General features: G+C 64.6%; 3 protein-coding genes across 4 annotated transcripts; 2 read left to right on the top strand and 1 right to left on the bottom strand.

Annotated features, from left to right (window-relative positions):
- Positions 1-393: 393 nt before the first annotated feature.
- On the top strand, positions 394-5,448 carry TTC24 (tetratricopeptide repeat domain 24). Of its 2 annotated transcripts, XR_010468369.1 has the most exons (11): positions 394-820; positions 1,589-2,356; positions 2,436-2,648; positions 2,729-2,857; positions 3,711-3,832; positions 3,923-4,036; positions 4,175-4,236; positions 4,330-4,610; positions 4,990-5,030; positions 5,107-5,149; positions 5,426-5,448. XR_010468369.1 is itself a non-coding variant. In XM_065042944.1 (10 exons), exons 2-10 carry the CDS (start codon positions 1,603-1,605, stop codon positions 5,114-5,116), a joined length of 1,698 nt encoding a protein of 565 aa, XP_064899016.1. In that variant the 5' UTR covers positions 394-820; positions 1,589-1,602; the 3' UTR covers positions 5,117-5,184. The 2 variants fall into 2 exon arrangements, 1 of the variants encoding a protein (XP_064899016.1); XM_065042944.1 differs by lacking the exon at positions 5,426-5,448 and having other exon boundaries at positions 4,330-4,403; positions 4,508-4,610; positions 4,990-5,184.
- Positions 5,449-6,657: 1,209 nt separating this feature from the next.
- NAXE (NAD(P)HX epimerase) lies at positions 6,658-9,024 on the top strand. The gene is made up of 6 exons (XM_065042946.1): positions 6,658-6,863; positions 7,647-7,755; positions 7,853-7,963; positions 8,068-8,181; positions 8,255-8,402; positions 8,484-9,024. Exons 1-6 carry the CDS (start codon positions 6,685-6,687, stop codon positions 8,690-8,692), a joined length of 870 nt encoding a protein of 289 aa, XP_064899018.1. The 5' UTR covers positions 6,658-6,684; the 3' UTR covers positions 8,693-9,024.
- On the bottom strand, positions 8,985-12,333 carry LOC102092753 (G patch domain-containing protein 4). The gene is made up of 7 exons (XM_065042945.1): positions 12,145-12,333; positions 11,126-11,199; positions 10,949-11,041; positions 10,316-10,423; positions 10,086-10,192; positions 9,914-9,964; positions 8,985-9,803 (listed from the first exon to the last, which is right to left on the bottom strand). Exons 1-7 carry the CDS (start codon positions 12,218-12,220, stop codon positions 9,314-9,316), a joined length of 999 nt encoding a protein of 332 aa, XP_064899017.1. The 5' UTR covers positions 12,221-12,333; the 3' UTR covers positions 8,985-9,313.
- Positions 12,334-13,015: the final 682 nt, after the last annotated feature.

Here is a 13,015-nt window from a genome sequence, read left to right as displayed (position 1 = left end):
TGGAGCCAGGCTCTTCTGGTGACAACCAGGGACAGGACAAGGGGCAATGGGTGCAAACTGCAACACAGGAGGTTCCGCTGGAAGATGAGAAGCAACTTGTTGGGGTGAGGGTGGCAGAGCCTGGCCCAGGCTGCCCAGGGGGTTGTGGAGTCTCCTTCTGTGCAGACATTCCAACCCGCCTGGACACCTTCCTGTGTAACCTCATCTGGGTGTTCCTGCTCCGGGGGGATTGCGCTGGATGGGCTTTCCAGGTCCCTTCAACCCCTCACATCCTGGGGTTCTGTGATCTGCCCCTCAGGCTGGGCCAGCCGGGGGTCCTGGGGGGCTCCAGCACCGGTGGTGCCCTGGGGCCAGGCCTGCACTGGATGTGCCGGCAGGTCCCAGGTGCCGTCAGCCCCGCTGCACCACACCCAGGTCCCCACTAAAATCCACACCACCTGCCACAAGCTCGCTGGGCCAGCGAGGGGCCGGTTGTGCCACCGTCACACAGCTCACATCAGCGCTGCTGAACCAAGTTGCCATGGCACTGTACACCGCGCCGGTGACGGGGATGAAACCAGAGCCAGCCGAGCCATTGCTGGACGTGCCTTCCCCGGGGCGCCCGGCTTGTTTGTGCCGTGCAGCACCTTGGTGCTTCCTTGGCGCTCAGCATCGCGCCCCAGGCACCGGCACTCAGCACCCGCGGCTTCCCAAGACACTCAGAGCCGCCTCCGACACCCCCGTCCCACGCACAGAGCAGCGGTTTGCGGCTTCAGGTGGCGGTGATGCCACATCCCTCCCCTCCACGCTCTCGGCACCCTTTACGCCTAGAGAACAAACAGTAAGTGTGTGCAACTGATTATTCTGCCCCCCCAAAAGACGCCCCAGGAGCCCCCACCCCATGCTGTTGTGTGTCCCCCTATTCTCCTCTGCTCTCTGGCAGCCGTGCAGGTTTGCAGGAGGCGCTGAGGGCAGAAGATGAGCTGGGGTCCTCCATAGAAAGGCCTTTTCACCCCTGAAACTTTAGTACCAAACAGGCTACAAGACTTTTCTAATATTTTTTTTTAATATTATAAAATAACGGAGCTTGTTTCAAGCATGATGGGAGGTTAAGAAAGAGCTTGAGGTGCTGGAGCGAGTGGAGAGAAGGGAACGGAGCTGGTGAGGGGCTGGAGCACAAGTGTGATGGAGACTGAGGGACCTGGGGGTTCAGCTGGAGAACAGGAGCTGAGGGGAGACCTTCTGATCTCTGAACTGCCTGAAAGGAGCTTGGAGCCAGGGGGGTCGGGCTCTGCTCCCCAGGAACAAGCGCCAGGAGCAGAGGAAACGGCCTCAAGTTGCACCAGGGGAGGTTGAGGGTGGATTTAAGAACAATTTCTTCCCCAAAGGGCTGTGGGGCATTGGAACAGGCTGCCCAGGGCAGTGCTGGAGTCACCATCCCTGGAGGGCTGGACAGACGGACATGAGGTTCTCAGGACATGGGGCAGGAACAGGGGTGGGGAGCGGTTGGACTTGATTATCCTGAGTTTCTATTCCAACTGAAATCATTCCACAGTTCTATAAGAAGCCCCAGGACTGTGCTGGCTCAGGCTGCGTCTCTGTCCCGCAGGCGAGTTGCTGCCCATGGCTTCGGAGGAGGCTGCTAATGCAGGAGCAGAACCCCTGGCCCCCGCGGACCCTGCGCTCAGGAAGAAGAGCAAGAAGAAAGGAACGGGCAAGCCCAAGGAGGGCGCAGACGCCCGGCAGGGAGGGGACGAGGCGGCGGGGCGGGCGGCTGAGATCGCGGCGCTCACGCGAGCCGGGCGCCGGGCGCTGGCGCTGGGCGATGCGCGGGAGGCGCTGGGCTGCTTCAGGAAGGCGCTGCTTCTCTCCAGGGACACTGCGAGCCCCGGGCTCCGCCGGGCTTGTGCCTTCAACCTGGGGGCTGCCTACGTGGAGAGCGGGAAACCCAAGAAAGGCCTCGAGTTCCTCCTGCAGTCCCAGCCCTCGGAGGGGGAGAGCGGGGAGGACTTGGAGGACCTTTATTTCAACATCGGGGCAGCTCATGAAGGGCTCCGGGACTTTCCGAAAGCCCTGGAGTGTTTTGGCAAAGCCACCGGCCATGGCTGCGCGCCACAGGCCGGCGGCCGAGCGGGGACCCACGTGCAGATGGGCTGCTGCTACCTGGGGCTGCGGGCGCCGGCGCGAGCCGCGCGGTGCTTCCTGGACGCCGCGCAGACCTACATGTCGGCCGCCAGCCCCGAGGCCGCCGCGGTGGCTCTGAGCAGGGCGAGCGGCTCCATGCTGCAGAGCCGGTGCTTCGGGCCGGCGGAGATCGCCGGGGTCCTCGCCCAGTGCCGCTCGCTCTGCGAGAGCATCCCCGACCCAGCCCTGCGAGGTAACGCCGCGCCGCAGCCTTTGCTCTCGGTGCCTTGGCGAGCGGCGCCCGCACGCAGCTCTCCCGTTCTGCCCCGCAGCAAAACTCTACGGTGACATCGGCCTCGGCTACTCCCAGCTCCGCATCTTCTCCCTGGCTGCCGAGAGCTTCCAGCAGGCCCTGGCGCTCTGCGGCGCCGAGCCGGACCGGCGCAGGGAGGCTGCGCTGCTGCAGAACCTGGGTGCTGCCCACAACGCCCTGCGCAGCTTCGGCACGGCCCTGGGCTGGCACCGGCGAGCGGCAGCGCTGCACAGTACGTCCCGCCGGTACCTCTTGCTCGTGGCTTTGGCAGATGTGCCGGCTCGGGATGGAGTCTCACGTCCCACATTGCAGGTGCTCTAGGGAACCGGAGGGCGCAGGGGCAGTGCTTTGGTAACCTGGCATATGCCTGCAGCCAGCTCGGGAACCACGAGGCTGCCGCAGAAAACTACCTGCACGCCTTGCAAGCCTTCCGGGATTCAGGTAAGGGGAGGCGCAGGCAAATCGGACCTGCACAGGAGCTCTGCAGCATCCAGATGCTGAGCAGACTGGAGCCAGGTGTGTGCCAGATCCAAAGGGCATCAGCGATGCTGCTTCCCTGGGATCTGGGCTGCAAAGAGCTGGGCCAGTGTTAGAGAGCGGTGTGGGGAAAGGGACCTGGGGGTCCTGGGGACAGCAGGGGGACCATGAGCCAGCACTGGGCCCTTGTGGCCAGGAAGCCAATGGGACCTGGGGTGGGTTAGAAGGGGGTGGTCAGTAGGTCAGAGAGGTTCTCCTGCCCCTCTGCTCTGCCCTGGGGAGACCACACCTGGAATCTTGTGTCCAGCTGTGGCCCCTCAGTTCCAGCAGGACAGGGAACTGCTGCAGAGAGTCCAGCGCAGCCACCAAGATGCTGGAGGGAGTGGAGCATCTCCCGTGTGAGGAAAGGCTGAGGGAGCTGGGGCTCTGGAGCTGGACAAGAGGAGCCTGAGGGGGGACTCATTGCTGGGGATCAAGATGGAAAGGGGCAGTGTCAGGAGGATGGAGCCAGGCTCTTCTGGTGACAACCAGGGACAGGACAAGGGGCAATGGGTGCAAACTGCAACACAGGAGGTTCCGCTGGAAGATGAGAAGCAACTTGTTGGGGTGAGGGTGGCAGAGCCTGGCCCAGGCTGCCCAGGGGGTTGTGGAGTCTCCTTCTGTGCAGACATTCCAACCCGCCTGGACACCTTCCTGTGTAACCTCATCTGGGTGTTCCTGCTCCGGGGGGATTGCACTGGATGAGCTTTCCAGGTCCCTTCAACCCTCACATCCTGGGGTTCTGTCATTCAGTGCTGACTCTCTCCTTCACCCCCAGGAGACGTGCAGGGGCAGTGGCAGGTGTGCGAGGGGCTGGGATCAGCCTGCTTCCACCTGGGACACCCCCAGAAAGCCATCGAGCACTACAAGGAGGCCCTGACTTTGCTTTCCCACTGCCAGGTAAGGCACGGCGGGGAAAGCCCCAAGGTCAGACCCTCCCATGCATCTCAGGGCATCTCCCCCAGCCCGCGTGGGCTCTCTCCTCCCCAGGACACCCCCAGATCCGCCCGCGAGCGGGTGGTGCACAAGCTCACAGACGCCATCCAGCACCAGCTCTGCCTGCGTGGCCGCCTGTCCCGCCGGGGGGGCTGGGCCCCCACCCCGGTGAGCATCACCATGGGCTGTGGGGCACATTGGGGCGCTGGGACTGACACCCAGCTGGGGTCGGTGGAGCGAGGCACCGGGTCGAGCGGGCAGAGGGACACGCGTGTGAAATCCCCGACTGTCCGTCTGTCCTAGCAGGACTCCGACCACCTGCGGTTTTGCTCCACGCTGCCCCACACCAGCAAGACGGGGAGCGAGGTGTGAGTAGGAAAGCTGCCATCCTGTCCCTCCTTCCTCCGTGGCCACATTCCCAGCATCACCCATGAGATAAATGTTCCTCCCTTTGACCCCAGGTCCTTCGCGGGCAAAGCGCAGGCTGGGGACGAGCTGTGTGTGTGTGTGCCAGGAGCACATCCTGCGCATTCAGGTAAGAGGGTGCAAAATAAACCCACGGCTTGAGCCATGCACCGATTTCCAGCACCGCCTGGCACTGCACTGCTGCCCATCCACCCTTCCTCCCCGCGGGCACAGGACCCCCGGCCGGCAGCCCCGCACCGCAGCGCCGCGGCCCATCCGAGGACACGGAGGGTCCCAGCGCCGCTCCGGGGTGTCACAGTCAGCTCCGCGCTAACAGGTGGGTGGGCGAGTGGGGAGACACCCCAATGCAGCTCCTTGCACCCACAGAGCAGGTTTTCCCCCTTGTAGTAGCGGCAAATGTGGCATCACCCCAGGGACTTCACATGGTGAAAATCCACCCCCGGGTGGTATTTTCAATCTAGGTTTATATAGATACAGAAGAAAGCAACTGGAATAAGGCAGTGATCGCAGCTACAACTCAACGAGCTAACAAAAGTAGCTTTGGTTGTCATTAGAGTTTTAACGATGTGTAACTCTGGGGAGTGTGTTTGAGGTAGTTCAAGCTGGAATTTGGGGAGGCTTCAGTAATAAGGGGGGAGATCATCACACGGATGCTCCCCGTCACCTCCACACGAGCATCTCTGCTTTGCCCCCAGTAACCCGAACGCCCTCCTGCGCCACGGCGGCGTCCGGCCGAGTAAGTACCAAAACTCAACCAGAGCTTCTCTTTGCCAAAGCGCCGAGGGCTGCGGTTCTCACGCCACATTTCACAGGGCACCGTGACCACCGAACCCTCGGTCCGGGGTCCCTGGAGCGGTAGGTGGCGGCTGGAGGAGCAGGAAAGGGAGGGGACGGGGGGTCTGGGTGTCCTCTGAGAGGAGGGTTGAGGGATGGAGACCCCCAGGCAGGGCTGGGGACACCCCTGTTCCTTCCAAGGGCTGTGTTCCCAAGCCCAAAACCACAGGGCCTTGGGATTTTGGCACTTTGCAGCCAACCCCAAACCCTGGCGCATTCAAGTGCCCCCCTCCTGTTATTCTGTATCCCCCTGGGCACTCCTATGCCCGTTAAACTCAGTGGTCCCGCTGCCCACAGCGCCGCCAACAACCCCACGTTGGGTACACGGGGACGCGGGAACCGGGAGCCCCGCACGAGGAAAAGGACCCTGTCCCTCATCTGCAGCCTCGTGTGACAGCAGAGGACACCGGGGAGGTGGCTCCTGCCCATGGCGGGACAGGCAGCGGGACCGGGCAGCAGGGCCTGGTCCGGACTGTGTGCCCCCAGACAGGGCCGAGATGCCGGTGGGAGATCATTCGGGGTGCTTGAGCCAACATGGTTTTGAACATGGTGCTTTGCCGTCTTCCTTTTCATGCTGGGGTTGGGTGTCCTGGAAAGGGGGGAGACTGTCTTTACCAATGATCTGGACGAGGGGGTTGAGTGCGCTCCCAGTGGGTTCATGGACAAGACAAAGTTGGGAGGGAGTGTTGATGTGCTGGGGGCAGGAGGCTCTGCAGAGGGATCTGGATCGCTGGGCTGAGGCCAATGGTCTGAGTTCAACAAGGCCAAGTGCCGGGTCCTGCGCTTGGGTCACAACAACCCCGTGGACGCTGCAGCTGGGGAAGAGCGGCTGGAAAAGGACCTGGGGGTCTTGGTGATGGGCTGAACATGAGCCAAGAGGCCACGGGATCCTGGCTGGTACCAGCACTGGTGTGGCCAGCAGGAACAGGGCAGCGACCGTCCCTGTGCTGGGACCTGGGGGGGACAAACCGCGAATGCTGGGGTCAGTTTTGGGCTTTTCAGGCCAGGAGAGACCTTGAGGTGCTGGAGCGAGTGGAGAGAAGGGAACGGAGCTGGTGAGGGGCTGGAGCACAAGTGTGATGGAGACTGAGGGACCTGGGGGGTTCAGCTGGAGAACAGGAGCTGAGGGGAGACCTTCTGATCTCTGAACTGCCTGAAAGGAGCTTGGAGCCAGGGGGGTCGGGCTCTGCTCCCCAGGAACAAGCGCCAGGAGCAGAGGAAACGGCTTCAAGTTGCGCCAGGGGAGGTTGAGGTTGGATTTAGGAACAATTTCTTCCCCAAAGGGCTGTGGGGCATTGGAACAGGCTGCCCAGGGCAGTGCTGGAGTCACCATCCCTGGAGGGTTGGACAGACGGACATGAGGTTCTCAGGACATGGGGCAGGGACAGGGGTGGGGAGCGGTTGGACTCCATGATCCTGAGGGGCTTTTCCAACCCAAGTGCCCCCATGACCGCAGCCGGGCTGCGAACCCGCGTCCCCCGGCTCCCGGGACGGCCGCCGCGCTCCGCCCCGCGCATGCTCCGTGCGCCGCGCTGCGCAGGGGCCGGGCCCGCCGCATGCCGGGGCCGCGGGCGCTGCTGGGGCTGGGGCTGCTGGTGGCGGCGGCGGCGCGGGCGGGCGGGCGCTGCCCGGGCCGGGGCTGGGGCTGGGACCGGAGCTGGGACCGGGCCTGGTGCCGCCCCCGCCGCGCCATGCACGGGCCCAGCGCGGGGCCGCAGGGGCTCCGCTTCCTCGGGTACTGCTGGGAAGGGGACCCGGGGGGTAGGCGGGAGCGGGGCACAACTGCAGGGGCGTCCCGAGGGTGGCAGAACGTGCGGGGGATGCTTGGGGGTCCGCAGGGTGCAGCGGGGGTGCGAGGGGGTAACAGGGCGGAGAGGGGCCCGGGGTGGGCTGAGGGGTTGGGCAGGATGGGGTGCAGAGGGGCTGGGTGGGACCCGTGGGGTGCAGATGACTTGGGGGGGATCCATGGGGGTACAGAGGGGTTGAGTAGGACCCATGAGGTACAGAGGGGTTGGGGGGGTCCATGGGGTACAGAGGGATTTTGGGGTATCCATGGGGGTACAGAAGGGTTGGGTGGGACCCATGGGGTGCAGAGGGCTTGGGGGGGATCCCTGGGGGTACAGAGGGCTTGGGGGGGATCCATGGGGTACAGAGGGTTGGGACCCGTGGGGTGCAGCGGGGTTGGGGGGGATTCATGGGGTACAGAGGGGTTTGGGGGGACCCATGGGGGCACAGAGGGGTTGGGTAGAACCCGTGGGGTGCAGAGGGGTTGGGGGGAGCCCATGGGGTGCAGAGGGGTTGAATACGACCAATGGGGGTGCAGATGGGCATGGTGGGCTCAGTGTGGGGTGCTGGACTCTGACTCCTCCCACACTCGCTGGCACTTTGCAAATCTGAGGGGGCGGCAGCTGCCCCTGAGCCCCCAGACCCGGGGCCTGTCCCGTGTTTCGGTGTCTGTCCCGTGTTTCGGTGTCTGTCCCGTGTTGGAGGCCCCTAGAGCCGCCGTCCTCTCCCCCAGGCAGGACGAGGCCCAGGCCATTGACCAGGAGCTCTTCACCGAGTACAAGTTCAGCGTGGACCAGCTGATGGAGCTGGCGGGGCTGAGCTGCGCCACCGCCATCGCCAAGGTGGGCGCACAGGAGCCAGGCAGAGTCCCCGGGTTGTCACGGTGGTCCCTGCGGCCCCGCTTCCCCAGCATAACCCTCCACCTCCCGTCCCACACAGGCCTACCCGCCCAGCTCCTTCACCACGAGCCGGCCCAGCGTGCTGGTCGTGTGCGGGCCGGGGAACAACGGCGGTGACGGCTTGGTCTGCGCCCGGCACCTCAAAATGTTTGTGAGTGTCTCGTGCAGGCGGCTGCCCGTCCCCCCGCACCCCTGCGCTTTGGGGATCCTGCTCTCGGTGCCCGGGTGCTCTTCAGGTCCCTCTTGCTCCTGCAGGGCTACGAGCCAACCGTGCATTACCCCAAGCGCCCCAGCAAGCCCCTGTTTGAAGGTTTGACCACCCAGTGCCAGAAGATGGACATCCCCTTCCTGCCTGAGTTCCCGGCTGAGGTGAGGAGCAGCCCCTGGCTCAGGAGCAGCCGTACCCAGGGCTGTTTTCCACCGTTTTCCTTCCCCACCGCAGGCTGCGCTCATCGATGAGCTCTACGGCTTGGTGGTGGATGCGATTTTCGGGTTCAGCTTCAAGGGCGCGGTGCGGGAGCCCTTTGGCAGCATCCTCAGCACCCTGGAGCGCATCACGGTGCCCATCGCCAGCATCGACATCCCCTCGGGTGAGTAACGGCCAGACCTACTGGAGTAAAGCGCCCGCCGGGGTCTCGCAGGCTCCAGCCTGGGCTTGGCGCCTGTTGCAGGCTGGGACGTGGAGAAGGGGAAGGCGGACGGGCTCCAGCCTGACATGCTCATCTCGCTGACGGCACCCAAGAAGGCAGCGATGCATTTTGCTGGCCGCTACCACTTCCTCGGGGGCAGGTTCGTGCCCCCCGCGCTCCAGAAGAAATACGCTCTGAATCTGCCACCGTACCCCGAGACGGACTGTGTCCTGCAGCTCAGCAAGGCCTGAGGACGGGCAGCCCAGGGTGGGGGGCTCGGGGTGCCAGACTGGGCTGCAGCGCAGCAAATCGCAGCCTAATTCTGCCAAAGCCACCGCTCTCTGCGAGGAGGATGCTCAGCACCTCTTTGGGTTTCAGTCCTACCCAGCTCTGGCAGAAGGGTCGAAGTTTGGTGGCCAAATGCCCCCCCTGAGCTCTGGACTGAAGGGGCAGTTGCCAGGCAGGCTGGACTTGCTCCCTAATCTGAGTGCTTTGGGGTGCAGACGCAGTCCAGGGTCTGCTACGTAGCTCACGTCACGATAGTTTTGCTGCAATAAAGATTTATTGATGCCCTTGAAAAAAATATGTCAGTGCTCTGCGAGATCTGTCCCCTTGTGTCCTGCGACTGACCCACAACAAACAGGTCCCTGGGTCTGCTGGGATCTGGGGCCACCCCTGATGGGAGGAAGGCTCACGGGGTGAAATAAAAGCTCGATCCAGCTCCAGATGAACCAGCCCCAGCACGGTGCTGTGCTCCACCTGGGAAGAGCCTGGAGCACCCCTGGGTGCCCACCAGCACCGGCGCGCAGGATCTGGACCCTCCCAGGCAGACGGTGCCGGCAGCTCAGCAGCACAGCGGCCCCGGCCCTCGCTCACTCTGCCTCCCTCTTCCTCTTCTTCCTCTTTTTCCTGGGGCAGTGCCCAGCCTGGTCTGGCCCATCTGTGTCTTCTAGAGGTACCTCTGTCTCAGCCAGCTCTTCTTTGTCCTTCTTTGTCTCAGCCAGCTCTGCTTTGTCCTTCTTCTTCTTTCTCTTCCTCTCAGCCACCTCTTGTTTGTCCACATTCTCCTCCTCCTGCTTCTTTTTCTTCTTCTTCCTCTTCACAACCTTCTCCTCCTCTCCCGCCACCTCCTCTTCTCCACTTGGCTCCTGGCTCTGCAGCACCTGAGGATCAACTTCATCCCTGCACGATTTCCCTTTCTTCTTCTTCTTCTTCTTCTTTTTCTCCTGCCTGTCCGCTGTTGGGCTGCTCTCCGGGGCCTCGGGCTGTCGCTCCTCCTGCCGGTACGTGGCCAGGAAAGCTCGCTCCTGCTCCTCCAGGCGCGCCAGCTTGGCGCTCATGGTCAGGCCGTGACGGGCACCCCTGCAACAACCCCGGGCAGCTGGGGTCTGGCACCTCCCGGCCGAGGAACGTGCCCCCCCAGCCTGTTTGAAAGGAGGAGCCCACCCGTGCAGCCCCACCAAACCACTCACTTGTGCGCCGTGCGGCCCCCGCACGCTCGCATCAGCTCCTCATCCGTCAGCCTGCGGGACACAGAGGGGACACGTCACCCCCAGCGCCGGGGAAGGGGCTCCCCATCGCAGCCTTCATCCCTCCCCAGCGCCGCATGGCGGGGAGGGACGTGAGCTGCCGCCCCAGCCTTGCCTGCGGGCCGAAGAGAGGTCCAGCTTCTCCTCATCCTCCTCCTCGTCGCCTCCCGAGCCAGCGGGCAACGTCGTGGCCTCCTCCCCGTGCGCCGTGAGCGTGGCTGACTGCAGGGAGAGACGCAGGGGGAAAGGGAGACAAGGAAAAGGGGGACCCGAGGGCCACAGGGCGATCAGCTGGGCTCCCGGACACACCAGCTGCTCCCCGAGCCGCCTTCCCAGGCCCGTTACCTTCACAAAGCGGCCGTACAACATGTTGCCAGCGCTGCCGGCCTTGCGGGGCTTCTTGTTGCTGATCCTGATGCCCTGCTCAGAAATCCTCTTCATGGAGACGCCGTCCTGGGGCAGGGAGAGTCGCAAAGGGCTCTGAGAGAATTGCAAAGCACCCCTCTGCCACCACGTGCTGCTAGGGGCTGTGGGGACACATAGTGACAGTGCAGAGGCCACCAAAGGTGACCCCGTGGGAACAGCAGGATGTGCGGTTCCAGCTAAATGGCCTTGGACAGGTTATAGAGAAGTACGTTTTTTATGAGCGTAAGGACAGTGAGAATGATATCGCGGGTCGGAAAACCACCCCTATATGTACGATGTGTGAACGTTGGGTCTGGGCGTGTGAATGAGCGGGTCGGAACACCGCCCACAAGGACAGTCACAACATGAGCGTGATGTGTTCGGGATAATATCTTTTGTAAAATCGTCCAGAACTGTTAATAAAAGAGGGCTCAGCTCTGCCTGGCTCTGCTCTCGCCGCTAACAAGAACTCTGAGCCTGTCTGCGTCTGTATGTGTTGTTCCTCACCACCACATGACCCCAAATCCCTCCCCTGCTGTCGAGCCCCATCCCAGCCCGACCAGGGCGCCCTACCTGCCCGGACTCCACCGCGACGTTGGCGGCCGCCTCGTTGAAGACGTGGTCCCACCAGTGGAAGGTGAACGGCTCTGCCGCGTCGTGTCCCACCTGCGGGGCATAGAGGAGGCACCGAAACAGCTGCAGCGCCCGGCGGCCCCTCGGGCCGAGCCCGGTGGGCAGGGAGACGCTCACCCCCGCGGTGTCGCACTTGACCTTCACCCGGATGGCCTCGGCGATGCCGTCCTCCCGCTTCCCCAGCCCCTGCCCTGCGGACAACGGGACCTGTCACTGCGGCCGGGGAGGCCGCCGGGGGCTGCGGCTGCGGCAGGACCCCAAGTGTTGCGGTGACACCGGGGCTGGGCCCTGCGCCTCGGGAAGGGGAACAGGGGAGTGGAGGGGACCGGGGGGACCGAGGAAATGACGGGGACCAGGGAACTGATGGGGACCGGGGAACCGGCGGGGACCGGGGAACCGGTGGGGACCGGGGAACTGATGGGGACCGGGGAACCGGCGGGGACCGGGGAACTGATGGGGACCGGGGAACTGATGGGGACCGGGGAACTGATGGGGACCGGGGAACCGGTGGAGACTGGGGAACCGGCAGGGACCGGGGAACTGATGGGGACCGGGGAACTGGAGGAGACCGGGGAACCGGAGGAGACCGGGGAACCGATGGGGACCGGGGAACCGATGGGGACCGGGGAACTGATGTGGACCGGGGAACCGGCAGGGACCGGGGAACCGGTGGAGACTGGGGAACCAGAGGAGACTGGGGAACCGGCAGGGACCGGGGAACTGATGGGGACCGGGGAACTGATGGGGACCGGGGAACCGGCAGGGACCGGGGAACTGGAGGAGACCGGGGAACCGGAGGAGACCAGGAAACCGATGGGGACCGGGGAACCGGAGTAGACCGGGGAACCGGAGGGGACCGGGGAACTGATGTGGACCGGGGAACCGGAGGGGACCGGGGAACTGATGTGGACCGGGGAACCGGAGGGGACCGGGGAACTGAGGAGGACCGGGGAACCGGAGGGGACCGGGGAACTGATGTGGACCGGGGAACCGGCGGGGACCGGGGAAGGCCTGGCCCGCGCCGGACACTGTGGGCGGTCGGGGACACGCAGGGAACGCCAAGGGCTCGGGGGACACGCCGGGGAGCGCGGAGCGGAGCCTCCCGGGGGGCTGAGGCGAGCCCGGTGCACCCCCACCTCGCCGCCAGCCGTGGCGCCGCAGCTGGTTCTCCGCGAAGCGCATCCCGCGGCCGAGCGGCTCCGCTCCGCTCATGGCGGCGGCTCCGGGGACGGCGGCTCCGGGGCGGTCGCGGGCTCGGGCCGGTCCCACCGCCGCTTCACGTGTGGCCGCCGCCCGGCAGGGAGCGCTGGGCGCGTGCGCACGCGCGGCGGGAAGGGGCGGGACCGGGCAGCTGCGCGTGCGCGGCGGGAACGGGCGGGCACGAGCGCGGCGGAGGGGGCGGAGCGGGCACGAGGACACGGGGGGACACGGACACGGGGGGACACGGACATTGGGACACAGACACGGGAGAACACGGACACGGGGACACAGACATGGGGGACACGGACATGGGGGACACGGACATTGGGACACAGACAGGGGGGACACGGACACGGGGGGACACGGACATTGGGACACAGACACGGGGGGACACGGACACGGGGACACAGACATGGGGGACACGGACATGGGGACGGGGACACACGGACACGGGGGACACGGACACGCGGACACAGACACGGGGGACACGGGGACACGGACACAGGGACACACGGACACGGGACATGAACACAGGGACACAGACACACGGAAACAGACACAGGGAACACGGACACAGGGACGGGGAAATGGACACGGGTGACTACAGACGTGGGCACACAGACACGGGGACATGGACACGGGGGGACACGGACATGGGGGCGACATGGACACAGGGATGGGGACACGAGGGTACACAGGGAGACGGGGGGACACAGGCAGACACGGGGACACCCTGACACGGGTATACAAACATGTGCACACACGCGCTCACATGCACGCACACACACACACACCCGTGCATGCATA

This window comes from Columba livia, chromosome 28 (genome assembly GCF_036013475.1).
Source record: "Columba livia isolate bColLiv1 breed racing homer chromosome 28, bColLiv1.pat.W.v2, whole genome shotgun sequence".
NCBI classification, from domain to species: domain Eukaryota; kingdom Metazoa; phylum Chordata; class Aves; order Columbiformes; family Columbidae; genus Columba; species Columba livia.
The sequence above is the reverse complement of the archived record's forward strand: the minus strand, read 5'-3'. Positions and strand labels throughout refer to the sequence as shown.